Source organism: Aulonocara stuartgranti, assembly GCF_965226115.1.
Source record: "Aulonocara stuartgranti genome assembly, chromosome: 17".
In the NCBI taxonomy this organism is placed as follows: Eukaryota; Metazoa; Chordata; class Actinopteri; order Cichliformes; family Cichlidae; genus Aulonocara; species Aulonocara stuartgranti.
The window spans coordinates 20,982,681-21,001,416 of NC_138953.1; the positions used below are offsets into that span (position 1 = coordinate 20,982,681).

Below are 18,736 nucleotides of genomic sequence, written 5' to 3' on the forward strand. Positions count from 1 at the left end.
GAATAATCAATTGGAATAAGTGAAATGGCTATGTGTGATTTTTTTATTTTTTTTTTAGAAAAGTTACTGTAGAAACCTAAACTAATTGGCATGGATAATTGTGAGTAGGATATATGTAAAAACTAATGTAATTTCTCAACTTAATATTACCAGAAATTTGAAATTAATATTAGGTCGCATAAACGTAATTATGCTTTTGGAGGTCAAAGTAAATCATGTTGGTGTGTTAAACCGGTTGAGTTAGCCAAACCTAAAAATTACTTGCTGGATTTACTTAATAATATGCAAAATTTGTAACTTAAAAAGCTGAGTGGAAATTGTTGCCTCAATTTTTTAAGTTGAGCCAACAAAATATTTTTTAGATAGTGGTTGCTACGTTGTTTCTGACAGTCTGACACTTGCCCTCCTTCTCCTCCTCCTGGCTGCACACACAGGAGTCGGGGATGTTCTCCCAGTCTTTGTAGCTGAACAGACCACAGCAGTGAAACTACAAACAGCAGCAGGAGAAGAAAGAAAGTGGGTTTTTTGTTTTCTTTTTTAAAAATAAGGTTTTTATTGAAAGTTGAATACTTTTTCTTTTTTTGTTAAATTCATTTTCAACTCAAAGCATGTGTTCATGGATTAATAATACATTTTGAAATATCGATTTATAAATACAGTTTTCATTATCAATTAAATGAATAATGAATTACATATGAAATGATTTCTCAATGTGTTGTGTCACATTTCAAATTCAAAATTTAAAAAATTATTTTCAAAATCTTTTTAAAATAGAAAAAAGAAAAATAAGTAAATGGATTCAAACAATAAAGATTTATTTCCAACATTTAAAATGCACGTGGCTCTTTTTGTCCCCCATATTACCTAACAATTTTATCAAGAGGAAGAATCATAAGAGGACAGCTACAGCTGCAGGAGTCACGGCTCACTGAACCTAACAAGCGTTGCTAGTGGGTTGTATCCTTAGAGGATTATGGGATTGTACTCATTTAGATCTTTGTTTGGTCTGGAAAAATAATTTGCTACTCTACATCTTATGATTTGTCACTGTTTGAGGAAAAAAGGAAGAACCCCACTAACCCCTTCTAACCCCTTCTATAAATCTTTCTACATTACCTTCGCTGATTTCTTCCTTTAAACCATCAATGTGCCTTTTAGACCACATTCCTACAGGACTGTTCAAAGAAATTTTGCCACAAGACTTCAATTTAAAATCTGATTAATCTCTCTTTAGGAACAGGCTACGCATCACAAGCTTTAAAGTGGCCGTAATTAAATCATCAATTGACCTAGTTATCTTAGCTAATTATAGACCAATTTCTAAGTTTACTTTTACCTACAGAGTTCCTCGCACCACAGAAACATTATTAGTGAAGGTTATTATTAATGTTCTTATGGCCTCTTACGGTAGGCTCATCAACTCAGTATTGGAGTTCCACAGGGTTCGGTGGTAGGATCAATACATTTTATAGCATACGTGCATCCCTTCTGCAATATAATTAGAAAAAAACTGCATAAATTTTGATTGCTATGCAGATGACACCGTGCTGTATTTATCTATGAAGCCAAATATAGAATTCTGCAGATTAAACTAAAAGCTTATCACAAAAAACCTGGTTCACTTTTAATTGCCTACTTTTAAATTCAGACATAAATTGAGGTTTATTGCACTCAGTAATAAAAATCTTGGAAACAGGATCTCTAACCGGATATTTACTTTAGATGGCAATTAGATGGGTCCAATAACACTGTGAGAAATTGTAGATCTCTTGTTTGCCAGCATATGTTGTTCAGCGCACTTATTAAACACATTAATTTGCACAATATTGCTAAAATTTGAAGCATCGTGTCTCGTGGTGATGTTGAAGATTGAGTTCATAGACTTATTTGTTTTTTATTATTTCGCTCATATTTGCGTCTCTCCAATGGTTCAATTAAATTCAAAGTTTATATGCAAATATGAGAAGGATCATATCTTAAAGACTTCACATAACATATTATGCTAACAGAGCAATTCAGTCTCAGACTGCAGGCTTCTCAGCTCACCAAGTTCTACTATAATGGCAAAAAAAAAAAAAACAACTGAAATGTTACTGAATGTAAAAATCAATGTGATATATTTATTTTATTTTTTTTAATCAGTCGTGGACCGGGGCGATCGTGGCTCAAGAGTTGGGAGTTCGCCTTGTAATCGGAAGGTTGCCGGTTCGAGCCCCGGCTTGGACAGTCTCGGTCGTTGTGTCCTTGGGCAAGACACTTGACCCGTTGCCTACTGGTGGTGGTCAGAGGGCCCGGTGGCGCCAGTGTCCGGCAGCCTCGCCTCTGTCAGTGCGCCCCAGGGTGGCTGTGGCTACAATGTAGCTTGCCATCACCTGTGGATGACTGGATATGTAAAGCGCTTTGGGGTCCTTAGGGACTAGTAAGGCGCTATATAAATACAGGCCATTTACCATAACCTTTGTCAGTCAACAGTCTGACAGTCAACAAAAATGCAGTGAGAATAAGTTCCTTTTTTGTACAACAGAAGAAGATTTCACACAGACACAGACTTTCTTTTGTCACCATTTAATCCTGTAAAACCTTTAGATTTACAGTTTACATCAGAAGAATCAAACATGACACAAAGAAGACACTAAAAATACCAAAACAATATACAAAAATATTTCCCTTTATAAACATTTTTACAAGTAGCTGCATCAACACAGTTCTCAGTTTTCAAAATATAACTTAACTGTCTTTGTATTACTAAGAAACTTCACATGAGATAGAAAAGGAATGTGGCTTTTAATTTCATCAAATGTTACCATCGCAAACAGAATTAGTAACAGTAACATTGCATTCTAGAAACATAACAGGTCACATGAGTCAAAGGTGTCAGTGAGCAATGATTTGGCTGGGAATGGTCTCAAGACTGCATAGTAGGTGGCTAATAGCTGGTGTTGTAAGCCATCACCTCTGTTCAGCTTTGGAAATCACTAGATTCAGTTATTTTTCCTTTTTAGACATTTTCTCATTGTTAATGTGATGAAAATAAGGATTTCTGATAAAGGTTGAGTTAAAAGAGTCCAGTCAAATTTTAGACGTTTTCATTTCAATTTAAGCTTATTAAGTATCGTTTTTCAAGTCGCTTGAAACTGATGATCTCAATTTAGACAACTTCATCATGAAGACATAAGGCACAATGATATAAACCTCAACCAAATATGTCATTTTCAAATTCAAGAAAACAGACTCGACAGGGCTCCAGAAATCTGTGCACCAAGCTAGCAAAAGAAATAAACTCTGTCATACTTTGACTAGTATGGTGGAGGTTTGCACATCTCGTTGTATTTTGGTGGTCTCGTGAGGATCATCATGGTGTGGCTGTTGAAGCGATACAGGTGGTACACCATGATGGAGGAAAGAATCACACCAAGGAGCTATTGGGGAACACAGGAAGATAAGTTAGGCATCAGGTTTTATTTAAGGTTAAATTTTAATGTTATTAAATTCTTTTTTTACTTTTTGGAATTAGATTTTGTACTAGTTTCCTTTTTGTTCAGAAACAGATGCTATAATTTTTCAGCATGTCAAACGTGGGGGTATCAAACTTTGCTGAAAACAATTTTAAAACAGATTTGACTCCCAATATCTGACCACAAAAACATTTCTGCCTGATGGTAAAAAAGCTGAATTTCTCCCCACTGTGGCACAGGGTCTAAGGACCTCACAGTCAACAAAAAGTTATAACCCTAATTTTAGATGTGAATAATAAATAGTGACTAACAGTGACTAAAAGGGGAGAATGCAGATTTTAAGTTACAGATCAGGCATTTATGCTGCTGAATCCTTAAATAAGTGATAATACTCACAGCTAGAATAGCCAGAGTGAAGCTGACCACAATGTTGATTTTGTTAGTAAACTGGATGTGGTCCATGATGGTGGGAAAGCAGGTCTGAAAATAGAAGGAAAAATGAAAACTGTTAGTTTCTGTCATGGACACACAAATGACTTAAGCTTTTTCAAAACGGTGCTGGGTCGCTTACCTTAGTGTAGACGGACTTTCTCTGCCGTGTTAAAATCTGGTAAAGCTGCAAAAATAAAGACGTTACAAACTGTGACACACTGAATAGAAGTGAAGCGAGCGGGTGCGCCGATGCTTACGTTTTTTCTCAGAGTCTGACACTTGCCCTCCTTCTCCTCCTCCTGGCTGCACACACAGGACTCGGGGATGTTCTCCCAGTCTTTGTAGCTGAACAAACCACAGCAGCGAAACTACAAACAGCAGCAGGAGAAGAAAAAAAGAGGAGAGTTACTCATCTTCAGGAGGATGAGACGACAGCTGGAAGCAGACTATAAAAAGTATGTGTGAGGGTTTTTTGTTCAACTTTTTAAAAAAACAACCACAACAACAACAAATTCGAGACAATGATAATGTATCAAATTACTTGTGGACAGTTTACCCGCTCTTATTCTGAAAGCTTGCTTGCTCCTAACCATTAACTGTGTATAACACAGAGACCTGCAGTGATGGGAAAAAGAAAACACGTCTTCTGTCAGTTCCAAGGTTTTACATATCAGGGCTTAAAATACATCTAACCCAGGGTCTTCATTTATAAAAATCACATTAAAATGCTTGAGTGCTGTGTGAAAAACTAAGAACACCCACCGTTTAGTATCATGCAGCAATAACTGGCAAACATTACTTGTTGCAGCCTTTCCATATGGTTTTATTAGTCTCTCACATTGCTGTGGAGGAATTTTGGTCAACTGTTCTGGTTAACGTCATTAACAAGTTCATTGATGGTTGTGGAGACAGCTCTCTGGAGGTCCCACAACACCATTTCAGTCAGGTTGGGGTCTGGACATTGACTGGACCATTACAGCACCATGGCTCTTTGCTTTTTCAGCCATTCTGTTATAGACAAGCTGTTGTGCTTGGGATCATTGTTCTGATCATACTCGGACATACGTGGACAGATAGCCTCACATTACACTCTAGAACACTTTGGTATACAGAGGAGTTCAAGGTTGACTCAGGGACTGTAAGTTGACCAGATCCCATGGCTATAAGATTAGCCCAGTTGTTCTGAGGTTTTAATGCTGATATGATGTCTTTAGTTTGGACCAAACATGCCACTGTTCATTATGACCAAAAATCTTCACTTTGTTCTCGGTCCGAGAACAAAGTGAAGGTTGCAAACCTAAACTTTGCTGCTATGTTTTTCATTTTAGAGAAAAAAGACTTCCTCCTGGCAACTCTTAAAGTCACTTGTTCAATCTTTTTATAATTGTACTGTCATGAACTCTTTATTCATGACAGCAGTAAGAGTTAAGTTTATTGTCACACACTCTAACAGTGTTAGAGTGTGTGACAATAAACTTAACTCTTACTGCTGTCAGTAATGAAAGTAGAATGGGAGGGAGAGCCTTCAATTTTCAGGCCCCTCTTCTGTGGAACCAGCTTCCAGTTTGGATTCAGGAGACAGACACTATCTCTTCTTTTAAGATTAGGCTTAAAACTTTCCTTTTTGCTAAAGCATATAGTTAGGGCTGGACCAGGTGACCCTGAATCCTCCCTTAGTTATGCTGCAATAGACATAGGCTGCCGGGGGATTCCCATGATGCATTGATTTTTCCTTTCCAGTCACCTTTCTCACTCACTATGTATTAACAGACCTCTCTGCATTGAATCATATCTGTTATTAACCTCTGTCTCTCTTCCACAGCATGTCTTTTATCCTGTCTTCCTTCTCTCACCCCAACCGGTCGCAGCAGATGGCCCCGCCCTTCCCTGAGCCTGGTTCTGCCGGAGGTTTCTTCCTGTTAAAAGGGAGTTTTTCCTTCCCACTGTCGCCAAAGTGCTTGCTCATAGGGGGTCATATGATTGTTGGGCTTTTCTCTGTATCTATGAAGCGCCTTGAGGCGACTTTTGTTGTGATTTGGCGCTATAAATAAAATTGAATTGAATTGAATTAACATAGTTTTGTTGAATAAATAATGGCACAATGTCATATGTCATGTTTCATAGTTCACCTGAAGTTATTTTTTTTACCTAATATTAAGACCTGCTAAGGGGAAGATTACAAGTATTATGTCCTGATAGACAAAACCTTCGACTTTAAAGAGGGTTTACTTTCATTTTCCCATGACTGTAGCTCGGGAATAAAGCCAACACTCAAGGGCCCTAAATTCACATTAAAAAATATAACATCTAAATAATGAAAATTAAAAAACAAAATAAGATATTTAAAATAAATAAAGAGACAACCCTGAGCAGGTTAGAATATCTTACCTGTTTCTGAATGTCCACAGCCATGTTCCTCACATCCTTTCGAGATTTGTCCAGAGGAACAAACTTGCGGAATCTCTCCTCCATTCTGCCTTTGACCTGCAAACATGAAACATTTTTATATCATAAATTAAATTTACAGGATACAAAAATGTTTAATGTAGACAGATCATCATTAAAAAACATCTGACATTTCAAGGTAATGAAAATGTGTCTGTATTAACTGAGTTGACTTTAAAGTACATATTTAAAAAAACATTTCCAGTTAAATCAAATCAAATACTTTTATGTACTTGACTCCAAGCGTCCTGTCCTTACCTGAGGATAAGAGCTGGCAGCAGGGATTCCAGTCATCAGCATCAACAGACATCCTGTGAACATGAACACCAGGAACTGCAGAGAGGTACACAAAGACTTTTAATCTGATATCTTCAGTATGTGGAATTACTGAAATTACTTTACCCTGACCACTTTCACAAACATGTTGAGGCTTCAAAGTCACATTTCAGAAACAAATCATTGAAGCGACACTGTTACATCATCATTATTTATGGTTTTATAAGGAAGAAAAATAAGACAGTGCTGATCAGCTGGACAGTTCTAACACTGATAGAGTCCTCAAACTATTTTTCACAGCAGCTCATTTTAGAGCATTTGGAGCTAAATGGCTTCATTTAGGTTGATGAACAATTTCTTTTCTTTATTAAGTCAATGAGATTGTTGGCAGCTAAATGACTAAACTTTCATTCTGAGGTTGTGGAGATCTTTGTGCTCACCATGATCAGGGCCACTTTGCTCTCCTTGTGGGCTCCATAGGCTCCCAGTACAGCAATCATCATGGTGATGAAACCAATGATGTAGACAATGAAGAGTTTGGTAGCGTGACCCTCCAGCTGTGGACAGAAGTGTCACGAAAGGTTAATGGGCTTTGTCTGTTTGTTCCCACATGTTACATTTATGTTTGAATGTGTCCTCACGTTGTATCCTCCTTGAATGTTCATGAAGAACTGGCACCACAAAGCGAGGAGGATGACAACTCCACCAACAACCTGAACAAACAGAAACAGTCTGGTTAGAGCTGCTGGATCCTTTAAACACAACCAGGATATGAAATGACTGCACAGCCACGCACGTGGACGAGCACAACAACAAACTCTGAAAGTAAGAACAAACGTGTTGAGTTGATGTCGGTTTATTTTACTCTTCTAAGCTTCAGTTTCATTTACATGTAAAAAAAGGAGGCAAATGTGGTTGTTTTTGACTGCTGCGTCTGCCTGCTGACTGGTTTGAAGTCTTTAAGGAGATTCTGGATTAAAGTCTGCGATTATCATTTGCTAAATCTCTTTACTCACCATGAAGAATATGTTGAAGACAGTGAAGATGTGTTTGAGGCAGATGTTGATCTGAGCCATGTTTGCAGCTGGAAAATGCAGTCAAAATAACAGTACTGTTCCCAAAGTCCAGATGAGCTCCGACTGCAGCGAAGTGAAGTGAAGTGAGAGGAGAGCAGCTGAGTGAGCTGCTTTGAAGGGTTTCAGGGCTTTGCTGGGCGGGACGTCCGGTATGTTAGAGGTGGAAACTTCTGTGGAATGGTTGATTAGGAAGGGGAGGTTGAACGCAGGGTCTTCCTCCTTCCAGTTAAATCCAGTGGAAATAGTTGTTGCTGTGAACAGGGAGGGAAGCTGTTCTCAGGCTGGCTGGAATGGAGGAGAGGGCGGTGTTATGCCCCGTTTAAAACGATCCAGATGTGGAGACACGATTCCTTTTAGTTTCATGAGAATCTGTCGTCAGCAGGAGGAGCTGACTTACTGAAAGTCAGTTTATTCCTCTACAGTTTAAAGTAGATTTTACTGCATCTGCACACAATGTACTCAGAGTTTTTTAAATAGTGAGAGATATATTTAGAGGAGTATTACACTAACACACAGCGATGTTACATCCTTTTTATGTTATATCATCACATTTCTGCAGTGATTTAAAATGTAAAGCAGTATGAGTACTGCACTCAAATACAGATTACATCGTAACTTCCCCCCTTATTACTTTTATAGTTGCATCTTATTAAATAATACTTTTTGTTTTATTTATTTTTTGTTTGAAGTAAGTTTTATACTTTTTTGTGTCTTTGTAGTTTTTTGTTCATATCACACTTGATTCTTTTATGATTCCTAATCATTTTTCATTGTGGAATAATTCGACCCACAAAGACTTTGAGCGTCCACAGAGCACTTTTAGTCCTCCGAGTGTGAACGAGCTGTCAGACAGAGCAAAGCAATGCAAACACTACCCTCCAATGAGTCCCACGTCACTGTTTTGCAGAAATCTATAATTTGGGAAAAATACATGAAAAAATGTGTCATTATTGCCTCGTTAAGCCATGGAAAAATTCAAGTGTTCTTATAATGTCCCGTGTTTAAACTCGCACAAATCTTGTGTACACCATTGCAGTGTGAGTGTGGTGGTTTCTTACTGGTCATTATTGGAGCTTAACACCTTCTTGTACAGCGGCCATTTGGGGCCGTACGTAACATTAGCATAGTTTATTTTGTGCAGTAAGCGCCCGATGAATCACAGATATCTACCGTTTTAAGAGGATAATAAACATAATTTTAAGGATCCTGTATGCTCTGTGTAATATGGATAACTGCAATAACTGTAGCATTAGAGCAGAAGGTACCTTCATCTGACAGTGCTGATCCCGATAAGTATGAAGACACCGTGACTTTGGGAACAGGTAGAAAATATTCTTCAGAGTTGAGCCATTTAAATAATTTATGTGTAGTGTAAAATATAGACACGCAGAGAAGACAGAGGAGATGTGATAGTCTAAATCAAATCAAGACATTCAGAGTATATCCGGAGGTAGCCTAATTTATTTCAGCCAATCACGACAAACTGCATACTGTGCATCAAAAACTGTTATGTAATAAAACTGTTTAAAATTAAATTGAATTAAATCCTCCACTGTGAAAAAAGTAGGTGAGGTTTGTGTTTATGCAGGGGCAGGACATAAACTCATAATCCTAGCGGTCACATGCAAAGTTTTAAGGCGTGGGGCAACCACCTGTCATGGGAACCCAAACTTCAATAGAAGAGTAGTAAATTTAGGTCAGAGTAATATCACGTCTTTTACCAGTTTTAATTTAGCTTTGATATAAAGTGAGTAAATATTTATTTGTATTTTATATAGATAAATTACTATACATACTTGTAATTTCACACTGAATTTCTGTTATTACTGCCGCCCACCTGCACTATCTATACACACAACTAGGATGCCCTGACCAGCACTTTGTGCCCCGTAAGTTGCCAGGAGAGCTGCACACAAGACAAGTTAGCATTTTTACATGGTTAGTGGTTTAGATTGTTACACTCCAATTTTTCCATTAAAACAAGACAGATTGAGGATGCCTCTCTCTGGATGCTGCCGTGGCCCGTGACCTTTCTCTACTAACCAATTACTAAGAATACAATAACTTCCTTTTTTAAACAAACGTCAGTGAAACAGAACAAGATTTTAATACAACACAGATTTTGTTTTCTTATCTTTTAATCCTGTAAGACACTTACATTTACAGTTTGCACCAGAAGGATTAAATATGACACAAAGAAGACTCCAAAAATTATTTTAAAAAATACAGAAATATTTTCCTTTATAAACATTTTTACAAGCAGCTGCATTAGCACAGCCCTCAGTTTTCAAACTACAATCCTCAAATTCTCCAAGCTACTAGCAAGCGCCACGTGACGTAACAAGGGAATGTGGCTGTTCTTTTATCCAGTGTTACCATTATCATGGTAACATGTTATCATGTTGACATTGTTCCTGGATCAGCAATACTAATTTGAGTCCTGGTTTAACATTCCAAGTAACCAATCACATTGTAGTGATGTCATCACTGTCACTTTTGGCGTTGCTTTTTGAATCATTTTACGGACTTTCAGTAGATACACCTGCGGTATCACTTAGAAGTTCCTGCGCCACTATCGTTCTCGAGTTATGGCATTCACAAACTTGAGTGTCCACACCGTCTTCCCGCCCAGCAGCATTAGGATAATACCCGATCAGCCTTTTATGACTGAGGGCTAACAACATGCAGTGCACCAAGGTAGCTAAAGAAAAGAAGTCCATTGTATTTTGACTAACATGCTGGGGCGTTGTGCAGCTCCTTGTATTTTGGTGGCATCATGGAGATCATGATGGTGGGTCTGTTGGGGTAATACAGCTGGTGGATCATAATGGAGGACAGAATAATGCCAAGTAGCTGTAGGGGAACACAGGAAGTTTAGTTAAACATCGGGTTGTCTTCAAGTTTTTGTTTTTAAAGTGAACCAATATTAGTGACTAAGCTGCTACATGTTTACCCAGAAGATTTTTTTTTTTTGACTGAAGAAGATTTGAGTAATAATTAAATTTTTGTTCTGCAATAGATACCATACCTTTCTAACTTTGAACATGGAGAATTCAGACTTTGTTGGCACATATTTACCCACAATATTATTGGGTGGGTAGTGGGAGGTGAGAGACTCAAGAGTGACCTTGGTCTTCCTCCCATTAGGGCCTACATGGATGACATGACCATTACAACAACAAAACCATGTACTAGGCGATTGCTACAGAAGCTCCAGGAAAACATAGAATGGACAAGAATGGAGTTTAAGCCAAGTAAACCTTGCAGAATCTCCATCATAAAAGGAAAACTGACAGCCGAGCAATTCTATATCAGTGGAGAACCAATTCCAACAGTCTTAGAGAAGCCCATAATGAGCCTGGGACGGTGGTATAATGCAGACCTCAATGATACGTGGCAACTAAAACAACTAAGGCTTAAATTGGCTGACGACCTCCAGCGGATTAACAACACTGCACTCCCAGGAAAACTGAAGCTCTGGTGCTTCCAGTTTTGGTTATTACCCAGACTACTGTGGCCGTTGACAATGTACGGGGTCTCACTCAATCATGCCAATCGACTAGAGGCTAGTGAGATCCTACTTTAAGAAGTGGCTCGGACTTCCCAAGTGCCTCAGCAGCATTGGACTCTACAGTGACGGGATACTGTCATTGCCTATCCCTAGCCTGGTTAAGGAGTTTAAATTTCCAAAAGTGAGGCTTGAGATGTCACTCACGGACTCCCGGCACCCCATAGTGAGAGGCAGTGCTCCCACCCTAGCAACGGGGAGTAAGTGGACCCCAGCCACATCTGTGCTACAGGCGAAATCCACTCTTCAGCATTGTGACGTGGTGGGTCACGTCCAACAGGGCAGAGGAGGATTTGGTCTTAGCGCAGTAACACCTCGGTGGGAACAGGCATCTGTAACCGAACGTCGGAAAATGGTAGTGGAGGAGGTGCGACGACAGGAGGAAACAGCCAGACATGCCAGAGCCGTGGCACTGGTCAAACAGGGTCGCTGGATGAATTGGGAAAGTGCGGAAAAGAGGAAACTCTCATGGTTTGAAATCTGGGGCATGGAGTCTAATAAACTAAGTTTCATCATCCGAGCGGCATACGATGTGCTACCTTCCCCAATAAATGTGCAGCTGTAGTTTGGAAAGGACCCATCCTGCCCCCTGTGTATAGTCCCAGCCACACTAAAGCATATCTTGGTTGGTTGTAGGACTAGCCTTACTCAGGGCAGATACACATGGAAACACAACCAGGTTCTCAGGTGTCTTGCCGAGAAAGTTGAGTGCAAAAGAAAATCCATTAACGCTAAACCTTTCACGAACCAAGAGGAGCGTCAGTCTTCATCAACATTTGTCCGGGAAGGAGACAAACCGAGGACAAGCCCCTCAAACCCAGACCTGGGCCCGCTGAAGGCCGCCAGGGATTGGCAGATGCAAGTGGACTTGGATCAGAGGCTAATTTTTCCCACAGAGATCGTAACAACTACTTTGCGACCAGACCTCGTCCTTTGGTCAACTTGGCACCTGAAGCAGAGCACAGAGGCTGGAAGATCAAGGTGCGCCTGGTGGAAGTGAGGTGCAGGGGCTTTGTTACCAGTACAACAGCAAAACTGCTTAGAGAAACTGGGATCAGAGGACAGGCGCAATGGCAGGCTATAAGAGATCAAGCTAACACTGCTGAGAGGACCAGTCACTGGCTATGATTAAAAAGGGCTGACATCACTTGGGCAGCTAAGGCAGTCAGCTAACCAGGAGAGAAAAGAAATATTCCGCTCTTCTCCTCTCTGCTCTTCTTCCCTTTTCTGGGAGGCAGTGGGGAGGTAGAGCGTACAGCCCGATCCGGCAGGGAGGTGTGGGAAGCCAGATTGGGTGCCCCCCTTCCAGCTCTTCTCTCTACTCTCTCCTATCTTGTCCCTTTTGTCCTACTTCTCTCTATCACCTTTTCTATCTCTTTGAAGAAGTTAGGCCCAATAAATGCTAAAGAGGTAAGTATTATTTCTCAGTTGCAGTGAATTGATAAAAAGAAAATGTAGGAAACTAAACAGAAGAAAGAAGAAAAGAAATAACAATTTAACATAAACCAGTGACACACTCCAGGGCCTGATCAACCCTGGCAGGGCCTCCTTGGATGAGGGTGTCTAGTGAGAATGGCCGAAACACCTGATGAATGCAAGGTCCACTACTGATGATGTGTCCCAAATTTAAAATGATAATCTAGATCGATCTCTAACCCCTAAACCTAACCAAGGAAGGAAAATGGCAGATTAGCCTGGGTAAAAGACCGAAGGTTGAGGCAAAGTTTCTGGGCTGCCTTTCCTCATAACAGCCATCCCTCAAGAGTCTCTCCATCTAAAGCAATGCATTATCAGGGACTGTAACATCTAGTCCTTTTAACTGAACTATATATGACTTTTTGAATGTTAGGTGCCTGAATCACCACCCCCTTCACCACCATGCTGATGGTTAATATAAGGTGTTTTTTTCCAATGTGACACTTTCCATTATGACCAGAAATTTCCATTTTAGTCCCAAAGTATCGTCTTTCTCAAATTCTAAAGTCATGAACTTTATTATTTAAGTTGTTAACAGGCGTCTGTAGAATTTGACTGTAGTTTGTGGGATTTTTGAACTTCCATCCACTCCTAGTCAAATCGTTTCCTTGTGTTTAAACACACCTGATTGTCCCAAAACAGTAAACTGCTTTTATAGAGGTGCTCGCACTTTCTGATGATCAGCCCTGCATTTGATTGGCAGCAGAGGCTGCTACCTGCCCCGGCAGAGAATGCAGATTGCAAATTATAGAGTGGACATTTACACTATTGAATCCTTGATTAATACTCACAGCTAGAATAGCCAGAGTGAAGCTGACCACAAGTATGATGTTGTAATGAAACTGGATGTGGTCCATGATGGTGGGAAAGCAGGTCTGAAAATAGAAGGAAAAATGAAAACTGTCAGGTTCTGATATAAACTGAGGAATGATTTAAGCTTTTTCAAAGTGGGGCTGGGTCGCTCACCTTAGTGTAGACGGACTTTCTCTGCAGCATGAAAGTCTGGAAAAGTTACAGAAATAAAGACGTTACAAACTTTGACACACCGTGACCAGTGAAGCGAGTGGGTGCATCGATACTCACGTTGTTTTTGACAGTCTGACACTTGCCCTCCTTCTCCTCCTCCTGGCTGCACACACAGGAGTCGGGGATGTTCTCCCAGTCTTTGTAGCTGAACAGACCACAGCAGTGAAACTACAAACAGCAGCAGGAGAAGAAAGAAAGAGGAGAGTTACTCATCTTCAGGAGGAACACAGAGGAATTCATGGTCCACTCAGTGACTGTGGTATTGTGTTAACTCACACCTGACCAACAAACTGCCAAAGCTTCTGCTTTTATAGAAGTGCTCACACTTATTAATGATTACCTAATCAAGTGCATTAGAAACAATAAGGACTTAGTTTACTTTTATACAATTTAACTTACTTCTTTTTATATAAACAAAGGCACCATACGGTGTAATATGTCTCGTTTGACATCACATCTGAGGTTATTTTTAAGTGATTATAAAACCCGCCAAGGACCACATTGCATTTCTTAAACAGTGGATACTTTATTTTTTCCATGACTGTAGCTTTTGGTTAAACATTAAATATAAATACAGGAAAATAAAACAGGTGGCAATATCTTACCTGTTCCTGAATGTCCTCGGTCATGTTCCTCACGTATGTCGAGGATTTGTCCAGAGGCACAAGCTCGCTGAATGTCTCCACTCCGATGCCTCTGAGCTGCAAACATAGACATTATGTTTACATCGATTAGATTTACATAGTAAAACTTTTAAAAAGCATCTTAAGGGTTCAGGTAATGGTAAAAAAAAAAAAAAAGAGTTTATATGTGCTGATGATTATAATAATGTAAAAAAGGTTTATAAGTCGGTCTTCATGTCAAATGATTCGACCCCACAGCAGCACATCCTGGCCTTTACCTGAGGATGTATGATGGCAGCTTGGATTCCAGTTATTAACATCAGCCAACATCCAATGACCGTGTACACCAAGGACTGCAGAGACATGCAGGGATACTTTTAATCTAATATCTTTAATCTCTGGGGCTAAGTAGAAAACAGAGTGATGGAATTATAACTTTTACAGCATTCTGAACTAAATGGCTTCATAAGATTTATTGAATAATTTCTTTTCTTTAATTTAATGAGTGGAAAATGTAATCACCGTGATCAGAGCCACTTTGTTCTCCTTGTGGGCTCCATAGGCTCCCAGCGTGGTGATCATTATGGTGATGCAGCCTACGATGAAGAGGATGAAGAGTTTGGTGGCACGACCCTCCAGCTGTGGAGAGAAGTGTCACGAAAAGGTTAGTGGGCTTTGTCTGTTTGTCTCCACGTGTTGCATTTATGTTTGAATGTGTCCTCACGTTGTATCCTCCTCGAATGTTCATGAAGAACTGGCACCACAGAGCGAGGACGATGGCCACTCCACCAACAACCTGAACAAACAGAAACAGTCTGGTTAGAGCTGCTGGATCCTTTAAACACAACCAGGACATGAAATGACTGCACAGCCACACACGTGGACGAGCACAACAACAAACTTTGAAAGTAAGAAACAAACATGTTGAATTGATGTTGGTTTATTTTACTCTTCTAAGCTTTGGTTTCATTTACATGTAAAAAAGGAGGCAAATGTGGTTATTTCTGTTTTACTCACCATGAAGAATATGTTGAAGACAGTGAAGATGTGTTTGAGGCAGATGTTGATCTGAGCCATTTTTGCAGCTGGAAAATGCAGTCAGAATAACAGTACTGTTCCCAAAGTCCAGACGAGCTCCGACTGCAGCGAAGTGAAGTGAGAGGAGAGCAGCAGAATGAGCTGCTTTTAAGGGTTTCAGGGCGCCTCACACAGAGAGGCGTCATGGATATGGTGGATAAGGAAACTTCCAAGGAATGGATAGAGAATACAGGAATCATATTTAAGAACTTCCTCTTTGTTTTTCCTAGTGGAGATCACTGGGTTCAGAACAAAGGGCAGTGGAAAAATTAGTCATTCAACAGGAGAGGCTGCTTACTGTAAGCCAGCTTATTGACACAGCACCTGAACAAAATGTATTCTGTTTTTTTGGGGGGGGGGGGGGGGTTAATAAGAAATGTACGTTTCATAGGTTGTAAGTATATTCTCCTGTAATCCCAAAATAAAAATGTTTTGGGATTGAAAATTCTTTAGGTTATTTAAGTATAATGATTAAATAACAGACATCAGGGCTTTTATTACACTATTTTCTGGTTCAAATGTCTTTTAACTTCAGGAGTTTCACAACCTGAAACAACGGAATGAAACAAAGACACGTCTGAACATTAAATCATAATTTTTAACATCTCATAGTCGAACTTTTTGCAGCACCTGACACTCACCTAAACCTGGGTCATCCGTGGCACTAACATGACAGAAGGCTGAGTGAGGAAGATAGCATTTTACAGCATTTGGAAATGGAGTCATACTCTGCTGTCAGGGGATGAGGTGGAAGAAGGTCAGATATTGGAAGCAAGAACATGGAAGCTCAAAGGAGGACATAGATGAGGACCCTGAGCAGAGTTAAAGTGGCGACACCCAAATATCATTGTGGATCAGCTAGGGATCTGCCAGCCTGTGTGGTCTCACGTTCCAGAGGTTTATCCTCTGAGCAGGGATGGTGTGACAGCAGATCACACTCTCCCTTCTCAGGCTCATCAAAAGCTATCTTTGGCCTTCTTCCACCTCACCTTCTAATGTCTGGAGGTCTGACGCTTCTTCTACATATTCATCCTTCCGTCTGCTTCCTGGCGCGTGGATACAGGTTGATGTTCGGCAGACTGAAGTAGCTTTGTTGCATTCTGTTTAAGAGGTCCCAACTTCGGTGGGACAGTGGACGTGCTGTCCTTCTCCTCGTTCTTTACAGTGACAGTCAGTAACACACAGACAATGATATTCAACTAAAAAACAACAAATAGTCTGAGGTAAGGCAAATACACAGCATTTGTGACATGAAATATGAAGAGAAGATGGGGGAGAATTCGTACAACACGCAGTTGTGTAAAAACAGTAACTGTAAAGACATTAGAAAATAACTGTAAACTGCTACGTCCACACTAGCCCGAATAGATTTTTCGTCTGAAAATGCTCCGCGTCCACACTGGCGTTTTCAGTCGTTTTCACAGAGTTGTGCGTCCACGTTGAAACGACCGAAAACTCTTACATTCCAGTACTGCGCATGCGTGAAACGCAAGATGATTCGGCCTGCCTCATTTCTGTATGCCGTTTATTTACTTTGCGGCTCTTTGAAACGTCGCGGCAAAATGTCGAGGAAAAGCACCGAGTTTTTTAAATGGACTAACAATGAAGTGGAGTTGTTGCTGCGAGTAACATAAAACTACAAAGTTGGCAAAGCGAGTGAGATTTAAAGAATTTGAAGAAAAGCTATCTGGAGCATGTACAGACTGATATTAACCTTTAATAGGGCTGTCAAAATTGAGAGCAAAAAAACCCAACTGCTGTATAATGCCCTCCACTCTCTTTGTTTAATTGGTCACATGACTGCATCACATGACTAACATGCGTCATCGTTTTCAAATGTCTGTTTTCGCTGCCCACACTGCGCATAAGAGCGTTTTGAAAACGCCGTCCCAGTGTGGTAGTGATGGGATTTCCGGCTCTTTTTAGAGAACCGGATCTTTCAGCTTGACTCATTAAAAAGAGCCGGCTCTTTCGGGTCCGAACCGGCTCTTCAGATTGTTTTGCTGCTTTAATTAATTTATTATTAACAATAATATAAAATTATGCACAAAACGAATTACTAATGTAAAAAAAGTGGTTTTATTTATATACGTTTATATATAAATATAAGCGGTGGCCCCTCGAGACAAAGCACGTACAAACTCCAAAACATTTCTAGCGTTAACTGAACTTCAAAACAGAGCTACCTAGATCACTTAAATTACACAATTGAAAGCATGTGTGTATTGTTTGTGTATTTATACACAGGCACTCATATATATTCAAATAATTAAAAAAAAAAAAAGTTAATTTACCTGTTACTACCACACACCAAATACGGTCGTTGGTACTTGCTGGCTTGTGTCGCCACTAACAAAAGCTCAACACTGCGCCCAGCATCCTGGAGCACTTCTGTTGTCTTTTGTACCTGTTTTGGAGTTTTTACGTGCTTCAGGGTTTGTACGTGTTTTGAAGTTTGTACGTGCTTTGTCTCTAGGGTCCACCATAAATAGACATTTATTTATTCACTCCACATAAAATTTAATAAATAAATCATATAATACAAAAAACAATTTCATTCAAACCCATTTCAACTTTTAACTATTTAAATTTTCAGCTTTTTCCTTTTAAACAAATTTAAAGTGAAACAACACAAAACACTGCAAACCACAACACAATTAAATATAAATTAAAATATGAAAACAAAAAGAAGATGCATATTCTCTGTTATATGGGCCTGCATGAATAAACTTTCTGAATCCTTTATCATCCACAACTGAAAATAGTTGTGGATGATTACTATACCTTTCTAATGTAATGTTGTCCCTGGCTCTTTCTCTGTCTCTCCCTCCTGCTCTGTTCCTGTGCTACTGAGTGTAACTACCGCCCCTTTCTCCTCATCCCAGCGCAAAGCACAAGGCTCGCATGCGGAGTGAAGCAGAAAAAAAGTGTGAGAGAAGGTGAGAGAAAGAAAAAACAAAACAAAAAAAACCCCAAACCCACGGTTTGCAATGAGGACCCGGATCGCGTCGTTCACGTCAAAGACCCGGCTCTAAGAGCCGTTTTGTTCGCGACCGACACATCGCTACACTGTGGACGGTAGGCCAAAACGGAGAGAAACGATGCGTTTTCATACGAAAAAGCATTAGTGTGGACGTAGCGTTAATAGCAAAAATTCACGTGCTTTACCTTGTGGTAATTACCAATCCTTAGGACACGGTTATATTTCTCACCCGATACAAAAGGTGTGAAGATTGTTGGGAATTGTATTTCCAAACTTAAAATATGTGTGTTTGTAATGTA

General features: G+C 39.8%; 2 protein-coding genes across 6 annotated transcripts; both read right to left on the minus strand.

Moving 5' to 3' along the window:
* Window positions 1-2,523: 2,523 nt before the first annotated feature.
* On the minus strand, window positions 2,524-7,988 carry LOC309691911 (tetraspanin-8-like). Its single transcript, XM_082509930.1, has 9 exons — window positions 7,625-7,988; window positions 7,250-7,321; window positions 7,049-7,165; window positions 6,591-6,665; window positions 6,276-6,371; window positions 4,145-4,255; window positions 4,027-4,071; window positions 3,852-3,935; window positions 2,524-3,419 (listed from the first exon to the last, which is right to left on the minus strand). The coding sequence occupies exons 1-9, from the start codon at window positions 7,682-7,684 to the stop codon at window positions 3,297-3,299; spliced, it is 783 nt and encodes a 260-aa protein (XP_082366056.1). The 5' UTR covers window positions 7,685-7,988; the 3' UTR covers window positions 2,524-3,296.
* A 738-nt stretch (window positions 7,989-8,726) lies between these two features.
* On the minus strand, window positions 8,727-18,653 carry LOC309691913 (tetraspanin-8-like). Of its 5 annotated transcripts, none has more exons than XM_082509933.1 (11): window positions 16,444-17,216; window positions 16,096-16,183; window positions 15,395-15,693; window positions 15,102-15,173; window positions 14,900-15,016; window positions 14,656-14,730; window positions 14,360-14,455; window positions 13,812-13,922; window positions 13,695-13,730; window positions 13,520-13,603; window positions 8,727-10,537 (listed from the first exon to the last, which is right to left on the minus strand). In XM_082509933.1, exons 3-11 carry the CDS (start codon window positions 15,452-15,454, stop codon window positions 10,415-10,417), a joined length of 774 nt encoding a protein of 257 aa, XP_082366059.1. In that variant the 5' UTR covers window positions 15,455-15,693; window positions 16,096-16,183; window positions 16,444-17,216; the 3' UTR covers window positions 8,727-10,414. The 5 variants fall into 5 exon arrangements, with proteins under 5 accessions (XP_082366059.1, XP_082366060.1, XP_082366061.1 ...); XM_082509934.1 differs by having other exon boundaries at window positions 16,096-16,186; XM_082509935.1 differs by lacking the exons at window positions 16,096-16,183; window positions 16,444-17,216 and adding an exon at window positions 18,239-18,653 and having other exon boundaries at window positions 15,395-15,517.
* Between the last annotated feature and the right edge of the window lie 83 nt (window positions 18,654-18,736).

Bases quoted from the DNA above. Each gene is read 5' to 3' on its own strand.
- LOC309691911 (XM_082509930.1), bottom strand. From the start codon at position 7,684: ATGGCTCAGATCAACATCTGCCTCAAACACATCTTCACTGTCTTCAAC. The intron at 6,666-7,048 runs GTGAGCACAAAG...ACCTCTCTGCAG, and splicing joins GCAAAGTGGCCCTGATCATG to TTCCTGGTGTTCATGTTCAC. The intron at 3,936-4,026 runs GTAAGCGACCCA...TTCTATTTTCAG, and splicing joins GAAAGTCCGTCTACACTAAG to ACCTGCTTTCCCACCATCAT.
- LOC309691913 (XM_082509935.1), bottom strand. From the start codon at position 15,454: ATGGCTCAGATCAACATCTGCCTCAAACACATCTTCACTGTCTTCAAC. The intron at 14,731-14,899 runs GTGATTACATTT...ATGTCTCTGCAG, and splicing joins ACAAAGTGGCTCTGATCACG to TCCTTGGTGTACACGGTCAT. The intron at 10,538-13,519 runs GTGAGTATTAAT...GTTCCCCTACAG, and splicing joins TCACTCTGGCTATTCTAGCT to CTACTTGGCATTATTCTGTC.